Source organism: Leptinotarsa decemlineata, unplaced genomic scaffold (assembly GCF_025532065.1).
Source record: "Leptinotarsa decemlineata unplaced genomic scaffold, Ldec_3_MD MMD2_tig00001019_RagTag_RagTag, whole genome shotgun sequence".
Classification (NCBI taxonomy): Eukaryota; Metazoa; Arthropoda; class Insecta; order Coleoptera; family Chrysomelidae; genus Leptinotarsa; species Leptinotarsa decemlineata.
Window position 1 is genome coordinate 6014628 of NW_027412557.1, and position 19317 is coordinate 6033944.

Consider the following 19317-nt stretch of genomic DNA (forward strand, 5'->3'; position numbering starts at 1 on the left):
CTATAACAAACACAATTGACAGAAGGAGATCTTTTGTTTTTTTATGCATTAAGCGAAGTATTCTAATTGCTGTAGATAAGTATCCATGGTTCATGAATGAAAAACTTATTTCATGCATTAGCTATATGTAGCATACACATTGGATTTCATTTCACTATCGTACTATATTTTTTTCATTACTTTTCGACAATTTTCATTTGAAATAAACGTTAATATGAACTGACTCGTACGTTAATGTTGAGTGAGTCAATGTGATAAATATATAAGAGAAAGAGTTTTCACTGATCTCTGAAACTAGCTTAGGAACAAAAAATTATACTGAGAAACGGTGAATCAATCAACAACTTTAATCCCATCGTCTTCGACAAAGATGAATTTTTTCCAAATATTTGAAATGATATGATAGTATCTGTAGGTATATATACCCAGAGGTTCAGGCAGTTCGTCATATCTAAATATTAGAAGCTCATTAAAACGATTTATTGTAGAAACCAAACTAATCTATCCCAATCGTTGGAGAATCACACTGGAGAGGATTTCAATGAAGACCTTCGTAGGCAAGTCCTCTGTCTCACACAAATATCACAAGATTTAACTTTGAAATCTGCTTTGCCTTCAACTCTATTGATTAGTAGGTATACTTATTATCTTCCAAATAACGATTTTTTAATCGATAATACCTACACAACAATGATTTCGAGAGTATTCCTGATACAAGAGAAAACGTTATATTTCGTAAAAATTTCAATTCAAAATGACAATTTCAACCGTTAGTTACTGTGCTGTCCCCTCGAACAGGAAGTCTCTCTTAAAACCATATTTGGTACATTCACTAGTATATAGTTTCATGAATTTGTACCAATTGTAATTCTTTTTTATACTCTTGTATTTCAAAATGACATCATGAAAAAAATACCTGGATCATATTTCCTTTAAAAACCTCAACAACATACATAATTTTTGGTCTGTCGATTGACCCATGTTTATTTTCCAAACCCAATCAATTCCTGCAGTACTTATGCAGATATAAGAATCGGATAAAATAAAAAAAACACTATCGGATACTTATAAACAGTAGCAATTGTAGATAAGCAATGGCGGCGAGTTGAAAGAAAGCGGTTCCTATACAAACGCATGCAAGTATGTATTAGCGCTCGGACAATGGCGGTAGCAGCATGCAAAGGCTTTGAAGAGGTCCTTATCCTTTCTTGACTCTGGGTCGTCTCTCTTTCGAACAGATGTCCTTATACTGCCATCAGCTTTTGACCGGCAATTGTGTGCTATTCGGTCGAAACAAAGGGATGTGCTGCGAAGACTAGTAATAATTTCTGCTGGGAAGCTGTGGAGACTTTAATAGTGGAGGAGAAGAGAAAACGCAATTCGTGAAATTTTCTTATGTTATTCCTTATTTATTTCATTTATCAATAAAGAACAAGATTCAACAACGAAATACGATCACAGAATGATGGAATGATATTCGAACGCTACAAAAACAAGTACTTGAAAGAACGATTTGAATACAGCGGTAAATATCCAGAGGAACAAAAAACAAAACAATAATGTGTATATACAACACAAACATGGAGATATGATGGAGTATATGATAACGGCACCTCTTATTCTAGCAGGTTTATAATGCAAAATAACTATACAATACCCTGAATATTTTTGTAATCTTTATATATTTGGTGCGAAAGCGAATCATGTTAGCACGAGAGTTAGGATGGTGATAAGTCATAATATCACCAGGCAAACTGGGTATATGCAGGTTTATGTGTGCCGACAAAGATGGACAATCGATGAGAAAGCATAAAATTTTGTTATAATTGAAAAGGATATAATTTTAGGAGAGATACATTTTTTTGGAAAAGAAAGAGGGAGAAGTAGAAAGGCAAAACTTTTCTTTCCCAAAAATTAATCTCTTCTAAAAATATAACCCTTTCAATTTAAATAAGATTCCAATGGCTGGGATGAATCAAATAAGCGAATTAATGTCATTACGTACTCTTATCGATAATATGAGTATAGATTTAAGTCATTCATGAAATAAAGTCGTAATGTTGTGATAAATTGAGTGCTTCATCTGGTAAAGTTATCCAGATTGATTCTGAAGAGTTATTAATGCAAGTGTCTTATTCCGAAACATCGGATGTCCGCCACTGGGATGGGATGAGGATTTCATGTAAGTGAAATTGTACCCCTTTCATATACTATATTTTGCAGCAATCCTGTAAATGATATCTGATTCGATTCCATAACAAATCTGAATAAGGTATAAATCTTAAATCTACATTTATTCAAAACTCTACAAGATTCACTACACTACACTACAAGCTTACAGTCTTGATCCATTTTTTTCTCTTTGAAACTTATCGTCTGTGAATTCCAAATCATTTCTCGAATATACATTGAGTAGAATAATTAGGAAATTACTATTACTGGAATTCTATCCCAACACAAAACCGTTATTTTAACACCTCGGCACGTGTTCAGATCACCAAGTGATCATCTTCAAGACGAAGATTGAACTGAATATACGTACAGTTGTCCTTATTTATACCATAGATACCTCTGCCAGGTACCTGCGTCCTAATTGATTTCAGGCTGTTTCCTTATCTACTAGTCTTAAATTAATTTTACAATATGTCCTTATGTGATTGTCAGGTGAATCTGATAATTAAAATATTATTTCAACAAGCTATATACTATACTATTAGGTATTGGTCCACTATTCATAATATCATTATGTTTACTTATTTCTACACTCTCGTAGGCATCTAGATGCCTGTTGTTGTTTTATAACTACTCACGCACAGGGTGTCCTTTGTGGGGTTTCTGAATTTGTTCAGATTGTTCAAATTGCTATCGATTGCTCCTTGTACTGAAAATTGAATAAATTCATATATTATTATCGTATATTATGTAACTATTCTTAATATTCATTAAGATTAGCTAGATAAGTTGACCCCAATCTTCATTATTGAAATTAGTTAGACAAGTTAACAACAACCGGCATGTATAGATGCCTACGATAGTATAGAAATAAGTAAACATAATATTATTATGAATAACAATGATGGATCAATACCTACTAGTATACTATACATATAGCTTGTTGAAATAATATTTTAATTATCAGATTTACCTGGCTATTACATAAGGATATATAGTAGAATTAATTTAAGACTAGTAGATAAGACAGCATCGTGAAATCAGTTTAATACACTCAAGACGCAAGTACCTAGCAGAGGCATCTATGGTATAAATTATGGTATACATTGTTTGATTTTCTTCTTGAAGATGAACACTTGGTGATCTAAACACATGTCGAGGTGTTATAATAACGGTTTGGTGTTGGGATAAAACTCCAGTAATATTCATTACTACACCGAAAGATCCAACCAGTGCATCACAAGTGAATAATTAGGTTTAAAATGAATTCTTTACAAAGATTATGCAGTGTAGATCATGTACTGAAGTAGAGCGTGAGATGCAAACTGGAAAAAAAACTTCTTCGAAACAACTACTTTGGCAGGAACATTGAAGTACACGAAAGAAAATGTCCTTTCGAAACAACTACTTTTTATTCAGTTTGTACTCCTAACATTCGTTCATATATGAAAAAGCATTGAAAGAAAATTTTACCTATAAAAAAATCTATCATCCTTAAGGTCTACTTCCCGAAGTTTTGGGAAGGAAACACTTGTCTTCAACTCCTCATCCGCATCTCTTTGAACTTTCCAAGACAAAAACACACATTTCTCACACAAGATTACACCTTCATGGCACCGGAAGAGACAAATTTTCTCATGTCACAATGACAGTACGTATCATTCTTAAGATGATTTGATGATATCCTATACATAGACATTTTATTTGAATCAAAAGAAAAATATTTTTCAGAAGAGATAAGATTTTCAAAAAATATCTTTTCAGCTCTCCAATTCTCCATCTCCATACAAAAAATTCGGGAACTTTACGACGATACCATGTTTCGGAAGAAATGAACTGAATCGTATCCCGTCATCAGTTATTTTTACGTGAGAAAGAAATAATCACCAAAGAAACGGTCATTATACCTGCATTCTGCTGGAGATGTTTAAAAATCGTCTGAAATCCGGATTGAGTTTTTGTCTTCCTCTGACATTTCTAATGCGATCAGTTGCATTCGTTCTTCTTCCGCACCTATACGGCGCCTTTTTCTTATGGCTTGCTTTAATTGACTCCATAGCCTCCACATTAAAATTGTTACGCGTGATTTACTTCTTGGTTACACTTCGAGACCGGGTTTTGTGAGGAAGTAAATGCCAAAGTCCTCTTTGGATAGAGCAAGAGGAAAAGACGATGTGTGTAGGGTGATTCTTGCTAGTTAGGGTGATTCTTGACTAGTTAGATGCATTTAGAAAATTCCAGCTGGAATTTTATGTCTGGAAGTGATTCATTATTTATAATATAATCATTTATTAATTATTCATTTGAAATGATTTTTGTATACTCTATACTTATACCATACTCTTTCTATATACTATACTTAAAATCGAATATTTCATAAAAATCGCAGTAAATGAACGTATATTATTCAACGAACACGAAATGTGGTCATTACTCTTGAGAATGAAGTTTTTCGTAAATCATTCAGCAAATAATGACGATTTCTTTCGAATTAAATACTATACTTCTTCTGTGACTTATTTTGAGAATATTTTGAAGTGAAATTGATTTGTCAAAGATATCTCAAAGTATCAACATTAAATTTCAGGGAAAACCTAAAAAAGTATTCAGAAATATTTAGAGCCCCATATGAAAATCTCTAAAACAGTATCTACATAATGGACATAGACAAAACAGCATTAGTATTCAAAAAGTAATTGAAAAATCATTAAATATTTAGGTATTATACTTGAAACCGGAAACAAATATTTCAAGTAGAAAATATCTATCCCAGAATAAACTTCCTGAGAACGTTTTTCCAAATGGATTCAATCTCCAGCGATTCATATCCAACATGAATTACTACTTTTCCGCACAGGCACCGCTCTTAGAACACCTTGAGGATTTTCCTGTAGTGCATGTGTTTCGTCTTTAGGAAAAAATATCAGTTCATCAGTTGAATTGAAAAAAAATCATTTCTAAATTTCAGTGAAATATTTAGTCAGTATTATTATTGCTGTTAGTAGCGTTGCCTATAGGAAACGTTTCTTTCAAGAATGCATTACACCCAATGAAATCGTACTAGTTCTAGAATAGGAATAACCTTTGCAAGAATAGGATTTGAGAAGTGAGGACTGAAGCTGTATAATCTGATTTTTTTATGTAATGTCATATGGCTTACCTGTGAATGCTACTTATACTGGAAACGTCCATTTAGATGAATAAGAACTTTTCCTTATATCCATATATTATTGAATAATATAATCAATAGCTGAGTAGAAAATAATTTAATCGCTGCAGAATTAATTATGAATAAAGATATGTATTTAGTTCAAGTTAGTTGTAAATAATTATAAAATCTGAGTCAACTATACATTCTGAACATTCTCGTAGTGCTGAATAGAGAAAGGAAGACGTAGGTAATTTTTAACAATATGAAAACTGTACGAACAAATTCATGAACTTTCAGATAAATGACCCAAAACAAAAAAGACTGGGTTAGGTATTTGTTAGTATCCGTTTGGCAGAGCTTAAAGTAACGCTAATGATAGGTGCTGGTTAGATGAAATCGCTTGCAGTGCCCTCTTTTCCAAAGGAGTCAGCAGCTTCATCACCTTGCAGCTCGTTTCGAAATTGAAACGAGTCGAAGGGCAGAACCGTGAGAGGGTCTTGACCCTTTTTCATTCCCTAGAGTGGATTAAAGAACCGGGTATAGATGTCCTCGAGTATCTAAGTGCAATCAATATCATAGATCTTGCTCAAAATTTTGTTATGATAGTAATAAATGACACATGTGCACGATAATTTATTGTGCAATATATCGCATGAGAATTTTTTTTCATTTCATTGCCCAAATTTAAAGTGGTTTTGAGTGTAGAATTTCAAAAAATCCAGATGTAGTGTCCTTTTAAGCTTAAATCATAGCTCTCCTCGGCTCGGCTCGAAAACACCCGTCACCAGGACCTGTATATGCTTTTTTGATTCATCTGTGAACCAACTCAGTATTTTTTCATGAATTAGTGATTATAGGAAAATACCCATCTTGGACATATTGAGCACCGCTGTTGCAAATCCAGATAATAGTTTAATCATTGAAACGTAATTCCATTGAACACATTAATGTCCTTATGGGCACAATGTAGCAGATTGTCATAATTTGTGCATTCATAACCTATATCGATCCGCTAATGATATTTTTATTTAAAATATTCGAAACGAACTTAACAATTAATTTCAAAACGTTTAGGAAACCCCCACCTAAAAGTTAGGCCGGTTAATTGGGAATACAATAGGATTATTTTACCAATGTGGTAATTTCGCATAACAAAAGAGTTTGACCTCCATGGCTAAACCGCCGACTAGAATAATTCAATTTTGTCCATTAAAAATTATAGGAAATTGAGTGAAGGATATGACGTCTCCTCTTTCATAGGAAAATTCTATCAATAGAATCGATATAAAACTCAATCCACGTATATCAAAGATAAATGAGGCTTTTCAAGGTGGTCCGTTGCAAAGTCAAGCTTCAGAATCGACCACCGTTTTGTATTTCTCTGCAGCTTTCAGTACAAGACAAGACAATACAAAGCAGGGCTGTTTCGGGCCACCAGAGTTCCCATCAGTGCTACTAGACTGAATCACGAATGCATCTCCAAAGGACAAGCTTGTGTAAAGGCAGTGGCTCCTCATAGTTCAACCCAGTACCACTGACGAAACTTATGGTGGGTCGAAACATCGCTTTCGGATGTTGATCACGAATGATTCGTTTATTGACTGTGGTTTCAACGTATTGAGAGTTGTCTTTGGAATATCAAATGTTTCATTGCCAGTTCGGTTGTTTAATGGATAAACACCGCCTCGTTATTTATTAATTGAATTCTTAAGATATGAATTTGTGAGATTAAATTCTCATAAAACCTGAACAAATGGAGTTGAGAAGTAATGTATAAAAAATAATTCGAAAGAACCGATTGGATTTTAATTTGAAGGCATGAGTTATTGTCAATGATTTCGCAATTCATAAACGCGACATTTTATACTTCTCCATCTTTATTCAAAAAATCTGGGAAACTCTTCATGAAGAACTGTAGATCGTGCATAGAAGTTGCTTTCAGATACAAATTGAAACAACTACTTTTACGAAAGTTAAATACTTTAAAAACATCAATTTGCAAATAAACATTGAATTACATAAATATCACTGATTAATACTAGCCGACAATAAAAATATTTCTCAAATAGAATCTTTCGAATTGAATTGAGTAGAAAAACGGCGAATATTAATAATACACAGGTGGCGTTTTGTGTTACATAAACATTCAAGCGGCCACAACAAACGACACGATAACTATCAGTCTGAATGAACTCCCATTGACACCTGACATATAATTCAATACATATTTCTTCGAATCAGTCATATATAATGTCTCTATTAATTCTTCTGGTGTTTTCGTAATGACTCCACATATCCACACCACCTTAAGTTGCGTGATTCGAAGCACTACGCTCGTAGAAAACTTGTACTAGAAACGCTATAAAAATAAATCAGCTTCGGAAAAAATATAACATCAATTAAGAGGACGTTAGATGTAGTTTATTATTTAAGTTTTTAATCGATTTAATATACATGACTCGGAATATGAAGTGGAATAATGCAGAGAGGCGCTTTAAGAGAAAGGGCGGGGTAACCAAGTGGAATTCAGTATTAAGAAAACCCAGGCGTCAATTTTCTTCAAGCAGATTCTGTTAAATAATGTTCAAATTGGACCTTCGGAACATTGTTCGTAAACTGGACATTATTGAGTCTGTGACATATGAGATTTTCTCTTTCTGTAGATTTTACGGTTTCTCTACAAATGTTGACTGCAAAATCTACAGGAGGCAGTGTTATCCTCTGATTGAAGTACAGTTTCGTTTAACTTTCACTTACTGATTCAGTTTATTGAATCAGTTCATTTGCTTCGAAGTTATTTTCTGACTAAAATCAAATACCGATTTTTGTTTACTTTGTACGAATACATACAATCAATCATTATCACTTAATGCGCTATTAACAGATAATTTGAATAGAGTATCACAGAGGCTATTTTTTTGAAAAGTCAGCAATTTCGTCACCATGCCAACATCATCAGCTCTTCATTATATGCATTGAAATATCAGCACCAAAAAATTAAAAAGTTCATCGGCTTACTGTACGTATATTGATTACAAAACTGCCAGAGGTGATGTTTATACATAGTCTTAGTTCTCTCCAAAATCTACAGTGACAGTGCTAGGCGCCGACGACTATTTTTAAATGAAACGCCGGCGTTAATGTTCCATTCTACCTCATTAACAGAATTCCTCATTATTATAATCTAGTTACCAGTACAAAAAATTAATCAAAAATGAAAGAAATAATCTGAGGGTTATTATCTATATATCAATGAATGTAATTCATTATCCGGTCATCTCATACTTGAAAAACTCCTCGGAAGACCACAACATATGTAGTTTTTTTATATTGTTATAAGTGTAATCGATAGCCCATATTTTAAAATTCTCTACGTTGATAATGTTATTCAATTTATTCCGAAGGTCTGCTGAACTAGTGAAATCACACTTTTTTACATCTGCTCCAAAGTCAACTGGGTAATGCGGGTGAGAATAAATAATTGAAATTCAACGTAATATCTAGATGGGAAGGCAGATGACAGAGTTACTGAAGTGATCTTAGCGCTAACCCTAAAACATCATTTTTGGGTCATACTTCAACTTGCGTAAAAGTTTTTAAAGAACAACTAGCCAACTAGCTCTGGTAAGATACTCATCCTGAGTTTAGGTACAACAATTTCTGAGGTTTTCTTAGCAACCACATTTTTTGTAGATTGAGAGCCGTCTGGATTTTTCTTTCTAGTCTTCTCATGAAATCAAGTTTCGCATTCAATAGCATTCATTGCGACCTAATGAAATTTCATTTTTAATACGTAGGACTCCTAATATCGTTGATGAAAGTGAAAATGGTATAGTAAACCAGCAAACTGTGAGGGGTATCGTCGAAGAAATGTGTATTTTTCATCGATCTACTTTCTAAACATTAAGAATTATAATATTTCTCACTTTTTTTGACAAATGGTACCAAGAAACCCATCAAGATAAAATAGATTTCTAATAAAAACAAAAAAAATTGATCTTAATGAATTCATTTGGTTGAAATCAAACAAAACTCCAGTGGAAACCTAATTTGAAATAAAATAATTGAAAAATGGAAATATTTTATTGTATTTAGCAGCGCGAGGAGATCCGAGGAAAATAACATAATTTGTTTTTGAGTATAGTACCTACAGATTTCTACTGGAAAGTTCACTCCAAGGAAAATACGGAGAATTGAATATATTCATAACTGAAAAGTCATACAAAGCAATAACTATAGAGTTACTTATTTTAAAATTTATTACTTCCTTCCTTTCTTTGAAAGATTTCCACATTTTGGTATCAAGGTGGAGTAAATATAACCTCTTCAATTCAAATAAGATTCCTCTTGGCTGGGATTTAATCAAATAGGTGAATGAATGTCATTACGATGTCATCGATGACATAAGTAGATCAAACTTATTCCGTGACATTAAAAAATCGTAATTCATGAATGAATTGTGTGTATTTTCCATAATGTTATACAGATTGGTACTGAAGAGCCCTAAGGCAAATGTCTTACGGCGAAACATCGATGTCTACCAGTGAGGATGTCAGTGTTCCATGTAAGTGCAATTTGTTACCATTCATTAAAAGTAGAACTGTGAATGATATCTGATTTTATTCCATAACGAATGAGTAGAGAATAGTTTTTTTTGTATAATTCAGTATTCATATAAAAGTGTTTGTTTCGAAAGAATTATTCTTTCGTGTAATTCAATGTTTATATGAAAGTAGCTGTTTCAGAAGGGCTTTCTTCCAGTTTGTGTCTGAAAGTTACTTCCTTGCATGATCTACACATCCATGTATAGAGTTACTTTTTTGAAATTGATAACTTCCTTCCTTTCTTTGGAAGATTTCCATATTTTTGTATTGAGATGGAGTAGCAGAAAGCCAAAAACTTTCTTTCCCAAAAATTAGTCACTCCTAAAAATATAACCCTTTTTATTTATTTCATCTTTTATTACATCTTAAATATCTTTTCATATAAATTGAGGTTCTTCATTTTGCCACTTTTTGAATTGTTCTCCATGAATTCACGAAAAAATCAGGGGAAACCGGGACTAGTCAGCATATTTTTTTATTCTTCTATTTTTTATGGAATACCTGAGGTGAATTAAACCCCAGGTGCGGCATAATGTAATATGAATGGGGATACTCAAGAAAGAAGCCAATTTCTTAAAAAAAAACGTGCCTTTTAACCAAAAATTGGGATAAATTCTAAAGAATAGAAAATGAATGAATAAATGAAAAAAAAATGATGAAAATCTTTTTAAACAAACAATTCTGCTTAGTATTATAGATAACTATAGCTCTCATAGCTATATAACTAACTATGCCAACTTGCCCAATAATGAAATGCCAAACCAAAATGAATACTTCATGATATCAAACACCCGAAACTGAATAGGCTAACCGTCTAGAAGAAAGATATTGAAAAATTTCACATTCCAAAATTCCTTTGACACCTGTAAAGAAAGTTTGAAATAAAACAAATCGAAGGAAACAACTGCAAGTTACATTTGTTTTTATTGACAACTTGATGTAGGCAGATTTTGGCCTTGATTTGACAATTGAAATCAATCTGATTGAATAAATATGCATCATACCTTCACTATTGTACACTGGGATCAACGAAAACAGTTGCTAGTAATAGAAAAACCTATTTGATATATATGTCAATACTAAAGTACCTACTTGAAGATGAATGGGCAATATATAATGATAATAATCCCATTTTCGTAATGAAATCAAGAGTCATTCATTATTCAATGAAACCACTATCAGAGTGTCATTGAAATTAACAAAAAGATAAAGCAAGTAATGGATGAAAACGAGAGCAGTTTTCATTCATTCATTTATTACTTCTTTGATTCATTTACGGATAACCCCGAATACAAATATTTAATACCTAAAAATTTCAGAAAATTCATACCTGCAAAGTCAAATGATTGATTGAATGTTGGGAAAACCTTTATTGGATTCCTGATATTTTGGTTGCAATCTACTTTCATTAACATTAATATTTTGTAAACATTCGTAATAATTTCAATCCGTGATACGAAATAGTTATTCATTTTCCTCACTGTCATTTCCAAGCAAGGTAAGGCTTCTCCACCTGTTTCAAGTTTCAGAATACTCCACAGTAAAAGCCAATTACTTCATATTGCTGCAAATCAAACTGGCAAATTCCCCGCTGACTCAGTTTATTTGATGTTGGCGACTATGTAAATATAAATATAACTACCAACCTCACGATGTGAATGTCTACATAATTTATGAATTATGGAAACCAGATATGTAACAAAGATGACAACTCTTGTAATTTTTCGAAACCGTATTCATTTTTTCCGGGAGATACAAGCGCACTTATTATAATGAATCGTAAAATAAATCAAAAGGACTTGTTATTGGTGGCGAGTATGTGGTATGATAATGATTTGGTTGGTGAATTTCATATGAAGATGATAAGATTTATGATTGAAGTATTTTGTGTATAGGTTGATGTTTAGAAAATGATTTTTGTTTTTTATTGTTTCAAAACAAGTTCAAATACTTTGAAAAAGAAAAGAAAATATGAGTTATATCGATAAAAACATATACATTATGAATAATGAGAAGAAATACTATACTTATTAATTATAATTACTTTTCACTACAAATCTCAAATGACACATATACAATGATAATAATAGTGTATATTTATTCGTCTTAGGAAATTGTTATTTCGCTGTTATATATTTTCGAAGAGTTTCAAGCTTTATGGTGGTTTTAATATTGTTTATTGAGTGTGAGAATTGTAGAGATTATACCCTTGTCAGAAGTCAAATTGTCAAAAAGACTAATTTCTGAAAATATTTTGTTTTCCAAATTCATAGCCTTGGTGCACCACACTGTAATGATCGATCTAGTTCATTACCCAAATATAGTTATGATATTCGGCAATTAGCAATAATGCAATAATGCTGATAGGTCACCTTCTGAAGATAACAGATACATCACCTCTGCAGATGTACCTTCGGTAAGTGTACCTTATGATTTGTATAGTTGGCTTGTTGGATAATATTTTTGAAAAAGCGTAACATTGTTGAGGGCTATGTTGTACCTTCATTCCAATAAACTTGAGTATTTTCAACTATAACTATTATTTCTATATAAATTCTAACATCTGAGTTAAAACCCAAACCATGAGCCATTTGGGCCGCAACACTCTGATGATTTTTCTTCCATACAAATCTTTTATGTGCATGAAGTATAATTAATTGTCTGACCTAAATGTTACTTTAGTAATGATTAGTACTATCTATAGTATGTTCAACACACACAGTACAAGTTCAGTATATTTAGAAAATTTTATCAGATTGTTACTTATTATATTCGTTTCAAATCATGTATAGTAGATAATTGAATCGATTTTGTAATTTATGAATTAACGTACATAATAAACGGGTCAAAACATAATACGGAACTCTTCCTCATAGGACCAAACTGCAGTAATATTAGTTACGAATGAAAGTGATAAAAAAACATAGAAAGTTTAATTTCTAATTTTTAATAACGATATTTCAGACTACATGGAAAACACATTCATGATTTAATATCGTGTCCGATTATTATTTGTTCACTTAGAAATCAATATAACCGACGTGTTCAAATTTATCAATCATTCCTACGTTATTGTCTGCAAAAACATTTTCATTGATCAAAGCAGACTTTTCAATTTTAAACTACCAAATGCTTGCAATTTCGTGAAAATGTTGCTAGCAGAGTGACCTCCAAACCTAAAGAGATGTTCCACCTAGGAAAATTATCTGTGTTGTTGTGAACATGTTGCTTTGTTTGGATTACAATTTTCACCAATATTTTGCACTCTATCAACTACCAAACTAATTTTCAGTCTCCCAAATTCTTCATCTGTCATTGAACGTCCAATACTCAACCATTAATTAGAAACATTTTTTGAACTGCTCTCATTTAAGTGTGAAGACGACAAAAAAAAATTTTTTCCAGTCTCTTCGCAATAACACAACAAACCGAACAGTTAGTTGTTTTTGTTGTTCCATCTTCAGTTGGTTTAAATGCCGCTGCTGTACCGACGAACTTTTTCTCACAATTTCTCAAGACATTAACGCTGTTCGTTATTCATGAGATCTTACTCAAAAACCGCGTGATTCGGTTATAAAATTTTATGCTCTAGTCGATTTCGACCCTTTGGGTGGTATTTTTTGCTTCAAACTTGTGTTGAAACGATACGATAAATCATTCAATTGTTTCTGTCGATTATTTTATGGTTTGTCAATGGTGGTTGGGAGAAATGTAATAATTTTTGTCTAGCAGAGCATGTAATTTTGTTCTAGATGGTGAGCATGGCGTGGTATATCACATTTACACTTGTGAGTTTTACATGGCCAGTTGAGTTTTCGATAAGGGGTTATGGTCCGATAACCATCGCTTCAAGGGGAATCGTTTTTACTAATATGATGATGGGTGTAAATTATGTTCAATTATAAGGCGTCAAATCGAGTGGTGAATTACTGAAGAGATTTTTCATAATCGGGGATTTTGATTTCTCGAGTTGATTCTCGAACTTTCGAAAAGAAAATAGTGCCGGAAAAAGATGAACTGTAGTTTTTGTTTCATTCAATCTTTCCTTGTTTACAATTTCAAACGATTTTACGAAACCTATCGGTGATATTAGTGACCCTTTTTGGGTATTTTCACCTTCCACAATCTAAAAAATATGAAAATTGTAATGAAGAATTTTATAGAGGTGTAGAAAGGGTTAACTTTTCAGTTCACCTCGATAAGTTACTGCGTAAATTCAAAGTATTTTTCGCAAAGAAAAATATTTTAAGCATGAATGACTTTTATTTTATAATTTTGCCTTTCAAAAAAACGAGCTATTACTTATCTTAACGTTTCGGAGGCCTTTGTCTTCAGAATTGGAAAACTCCATTACAATTTTCGTATTTCTTCAGATTGTGCAATGTGAAAATACCCAAAGAAGATCCATAAGATCTGATTTTCTCCTCAGAAAATGACTTTTGTTTAATACCTTCGGTGAACTTATGAGATAAGGACAAAATAATGTATTCCTAATTGATGTCTACGGCATCATTTATCCAGGGATTTGAATTTGGATATTTCATTTGGAATTGGGAATGTCTTATCATATTTGTTTTGGATAAAGCTAAAATGGTTTCCGAGAAAAAATAGTTTACAGTGTTTGCAGAAATTATCAAATGAGCAAAGTTGGCAAAAATAGTGCACCAAAAAGCTTGGGTATATTAATTTTTATTTTCAAATTTCTATTGGAGAATTTATTTAAGCAGATATATTGCAATAGGAGGGCCATTATTCAAGCAGATGTTGGAGTTTATTGGCCAGTATGATCAACAAATTTCAAAGCGAAGAAAAATGAAATTCTTTTTGATATACCCTGAAAATATTCTGAGTGCTGTTTTTTGATGTTTATGTCTTCCCAATTTCTGTTTCAGAAATTGTTGTTGAATAACTTTTTTATTTGAATTGAAGGGGTTATATTTTTTGGAGTGATTAATTTTTTGGGAAAGAAAGTTTTTGGCTTTCTACTACTCCATCTGATACAAAAAAAAAGATGAGAGAATCTTCCAAAGAGAGGAAGGAAGTAATCAATTTGAAACTCTATACATGAAGGTGTAGATCATGCAAAGAAGTAACTTTCAGACACAAACTGAAAGAAAGTCCTCCTGAAACAGCTACTTTCATATTCATGAATGAAGTGTGTGTATTTTCTATAATGTTATCCAATTTGGTACTGGAGAGCCTTAGGGCAAGTGTCCTAAGGCGAAACATCGGTGTATACCAGTTAGGGTGACAGTGTTCTATGTGAGTACAATTTATTACCATTCATTCAAAGTAGAACTCATGTGAATGATATTTGATTCTTATTCCACAACAAATGTTTGAAATACAAACTGTGTAGAGAAAAGTATTTTCTGTATAATTCAGTGTTCATATAGAAGTATTTGTTTCGAAAGAATTATTTTCTTTCGTGTAATCCAATGTTTATATGAAAGTATCTGTTTCAGGAGGACTTTCTTTCAGTTTGTGTCTGAAAGTTTCTTCTTTGCATGATCTACACATTCATGTATAGATTTTTGAATTGATTACTTCCTTTCTTTCTTTGGAAGATTCTCTCATCCCTTTTTTTGTATCAGATGGAGTAGTAGAAAGCCAAAAACTTTCTTTCCCAAAAAACTTTTTTATGTATCAACCGATTTTATAAAACTCATTTCAATATTTTATTTGGTATCACAAGAGGGAATTCGACAGACACGTTTCTAAAATTGGAGTTTAACCTCTCAAAGGTAAAAGGTTTGGAAAAACCGCTATCATAGTGAATGATACTGGAATTCAAAAAAGATTACTTCAAAATATATTCAAGAATGCCATGGAAAAGGAGGTTTTGAAACGTACAGTGACTATAATTTTAATTAGAGTATATAATGAAAACTGTCCCTATTCAATTATTCACTTCAACAGTGAATTCAGCTCAGTCAATGACTCTTTTAGTTATAAAATCAAAAATATCAAGTGTATCAGAAATGGTTTGGAGAATGATATGTGAAGAGTATTCCAGATACTTACGGTTTGAATGGAAATGGCCTTTTTAAATTTCCAAATGAGGCATCATATATATTTCAAAATGATCAGAATGATCAGAATGCACTTTCTATTCTCTTGTCTATTATACTAAAATTTTCCAATTGTGATTTTCTGACCTGAGGTGCTTCATATACATCCCATCGTGATCACCTAGATGCAATATCAATAGACTTTTGAAAAATGAAGTAGGTAGGCGTGAAAAAATGTCATAATCTGATCCAAAATTATCTCAGAAATTCAACAATGTTGAAACATGCAAGGTGCTCCATTCAAACCGCAGCCAACAACGGCAAAACTTGAATGACCAGAAAGTGATATGAAAACTCTCCTCTTTACATACCATTTACCTATACCAAATCTCGTTTTGTTACACTTGATACTGTAAAAATTATGACTTATCTAATACATTTGTTATCACCCGGTGATATAACAAGTGTGAAAATATTATTTTTGAAATGAAATCAGCAATTGGATGTCCATAACTATAGAAGTGTTTCTCTTTTTTTACAGATTCGTCACAGGTTTGGCTGCTACGATGAGATTTCAATCACAGGTTCAAGAAAAGTTCGACATTGCAATTGGGTGCGGTTCGTGAGAGTGTCTAATGCTTTCAATCCCTCTGTGAATTTTGTGGCGACGAAAGTCAGAGGAGAACCTGTATATGAAGCTGTGAAACCTATAACCCCCGACACCGAATTACTTGTATATTACTTACCTGAACGACCTGAAGAGCTGTTTTTTGTGAGGATGAGAGCTTCATTGTACAGACAAACCATGGACTCGATATTAGAAGGTAGGAAATTGTGTAATAATAATACAAACTAGAATTGTTTCAGTTTTATCATTATTAGAAAACATTGCATTCTTCTATTAATTCTTTGAATTTTCATAACTTCACATGGCTTCAGTTTTGTTTGCAAATGAAGAGTTGAGCAAAACTCATGGAAATAATTAGAATAACAACAGTAAATCGTTGTATGTATTAATTCGTCACTAGAATGAAGTTTATTCGAGAAAGAAGCATTTCTAGGTAATATCAATAATTTTGGGGTAGGTTTTCAATTATTAAATAAGAGATTATTCATGGGTCCTGTATTTTCCATTTTATATTCTAGCACTGTGGAAATATATTTGGTAAGATATCAATATGAAATGAATGTATAATGAGGAAGGAAAACTAATCAGTTTCAATGATCTCTGACGGGCGTGTTTTTAAAAATTGTAGATTTTAAGGGTCGAAGAATGGCCCTTAAAACTGAAGAATTGATATTCACTTGCTATTGTCCAACCCATGTCAGGAATCAAACGTTGAAAGGTAAGACCTTGTTAGTCCTCAGCTTGCCCAATATTCGACTTTTGAGGGGTTGCGTTCGTAGGGGTGCGACAGCTGGTCAACGAAAAAACATATTTCACACAGATTTTTTTCAAACCAATACTTGATGTTCAACACACTGCTGCACTGCTCTTAAAAATATTTGAAAAAATGTCAGTTTTTACAACTTTTTATTTCTGTGACACAAAAGTATCATATGTGTTTTCTCTTTCATTGATTATGAAATATCATCTAGGTTAATTCGATAATTTACTATTCCCTAGTAGAGAGGACTGGATCCTGCGGGAGAAGGAAATATTAAGAGCAGATAGTTGTTGGTTCACAGATGGATCAAAAACACCTTCAGGTTCTGGTGCAGGTGTTTTCAGTCGCAGACCCAGGACGGAGCTATCTACCTGCCTAGGAACTTATGCGACTGTATTTCAAGCGGAAATTTACGCTATTGGATTGTGTGCGGAGATATTGGATGAATCCAACCTCACTCACAAGTCAATAAAAATATTCACGGACAGTCAAGCGGCGTTGGAAGCTCTTGACTCCTACCGAGCAACGTCTAAATTGGTAGCAAATTGCCAAAAAAGACTCTCCTCGATAGGAAGACTAAACAGATTGTCTCTGGTCTGGATTCCTGGCCATACTGGCCTGGAAGGCAATGAAGCTGCTGACTCTCTTGCAAAGGAGGGTGCTGCAAGCGGTGGACCAGAACCTGTCATTGGCATCGCTTTGGGCTTTGCCAAACAAACACTTAACATCTGGATGGCAAGGAAATTCATGGACTTCTGGCAAAATCTTCCAGGATTGGAAGGCGTTTATTCACCTTTCGAAGCTTGATTCCAAACAGTTGTTGGACTACAGTAGGGATGAACTACGATGTCTAACAGGCCTTCTTACAGATCACTGTCATTTGAATCATCACATGCAGAGACTTGGACTGTCGGAAGATAGTGTGTGTCGCCTCTGTTTGGAAAATAATGAAACTGCAGAGCATATACTTTGTGCCTGCTCCGCTGGGGACCGAATCAGGTTATTTGAGTTCGGCAGATCCGTACTCTCACCATCTGACCTGAAAGACCACTCACCATACAAACTAATCGGCTTCGTCAAGAAGCTATGTTTATTTGTCCGAGTGTGAATATGTGTGAGCCACAATAAACCCTCATGGGTTGCGGTGCAGGGTCGAATAGACTCACTCACTTTAGACCTACCTACCTACCTACATGATTCGAGATACTGTCTGTGTCTCTTCACCTTTGAAGTTCGTGAGTTTCCTGTAGAACCGGCTGTATTTTTCCTATATATTTTACAATGTAGATTAGATTAGATTGTCGGGGAGCTAGCTCATGGCCTGATTCACTGCGACCTTTTCAGATCTATGGTGATGCTCCTTGGTTGTTAGAGCTCATTGTCTAGTTTGATGTCTTTGATGAGACTTCATAGCCTTGACACTGACCCATTCATATAGCTGGCAGCTTTTGGTTTCTTTTTTCCGCATCTTCTCTTGCTATCACATGCCTTGCTTTGGCGTCGCTTTCGCAGAGCACATGCAGTACGGTTTCTTTCTCTTCTTGACAGAACCTGCATTGGGTATCTTCTGTCAGACCCATGTTGCTCATATGTTCTCTGAGTCGGCTATGCCCCGTTATTAGACCCACCTATTAGACCCTTACGGTTGTGGTTTAGCAGGTCTTTCGTGAATCTATGCAATGGTTTCTTCATAAACTCTCTCGCCTGCCTCATTCCTGGGAGCTCATTCCACCAATATACCGATTCGGATCGGTATGTCTATTTACATGTTTTCCTACCCCGCAAAAGGGATCTGGGCAGATCTAGCCCTGGATGTGCCTTCACGGGCTAGAACATCGGCCTCCCAAGCTAGAGTGACCCTATTTTGAGTACTTAGCTCCTTGAGTGTGCTCTCAGACAGCTTCTCACTAGTCTTGAGAAGACTTGAAATGAGCTGAGTGCCTTAATTGCCGCTTGGCTGTCGAAGAAAATGGCAATAGTTTTATTTTTCG

The 19317-nt window shown here is 33.6% G+C and overlaps 1 protein-coding gene across 2 annotated transcripts in view; it reads left to right on the forward strand.

Annotated features, from left to right (window-relative positions):
- The window catches only part of LOC111503294 (uncharacterized), a 578705-nt gene that overhangs the window by 88677 nt on the left and 470711 nt on the right, over window positions 1-19317 (forward strand). For both annotated transcript variants that reach the window (XM_074175409.1, XM_023157565.2), the window contains exon 2: window positions 16480-16762. In XM_074175409.1, coding sequence (XP_074031510.1) covers window positions 16480-16762 — 283 coding nt within the window. The remainder of the gene's footprint in view (window positions 1-16479; window positions 16763-19317) is intronic.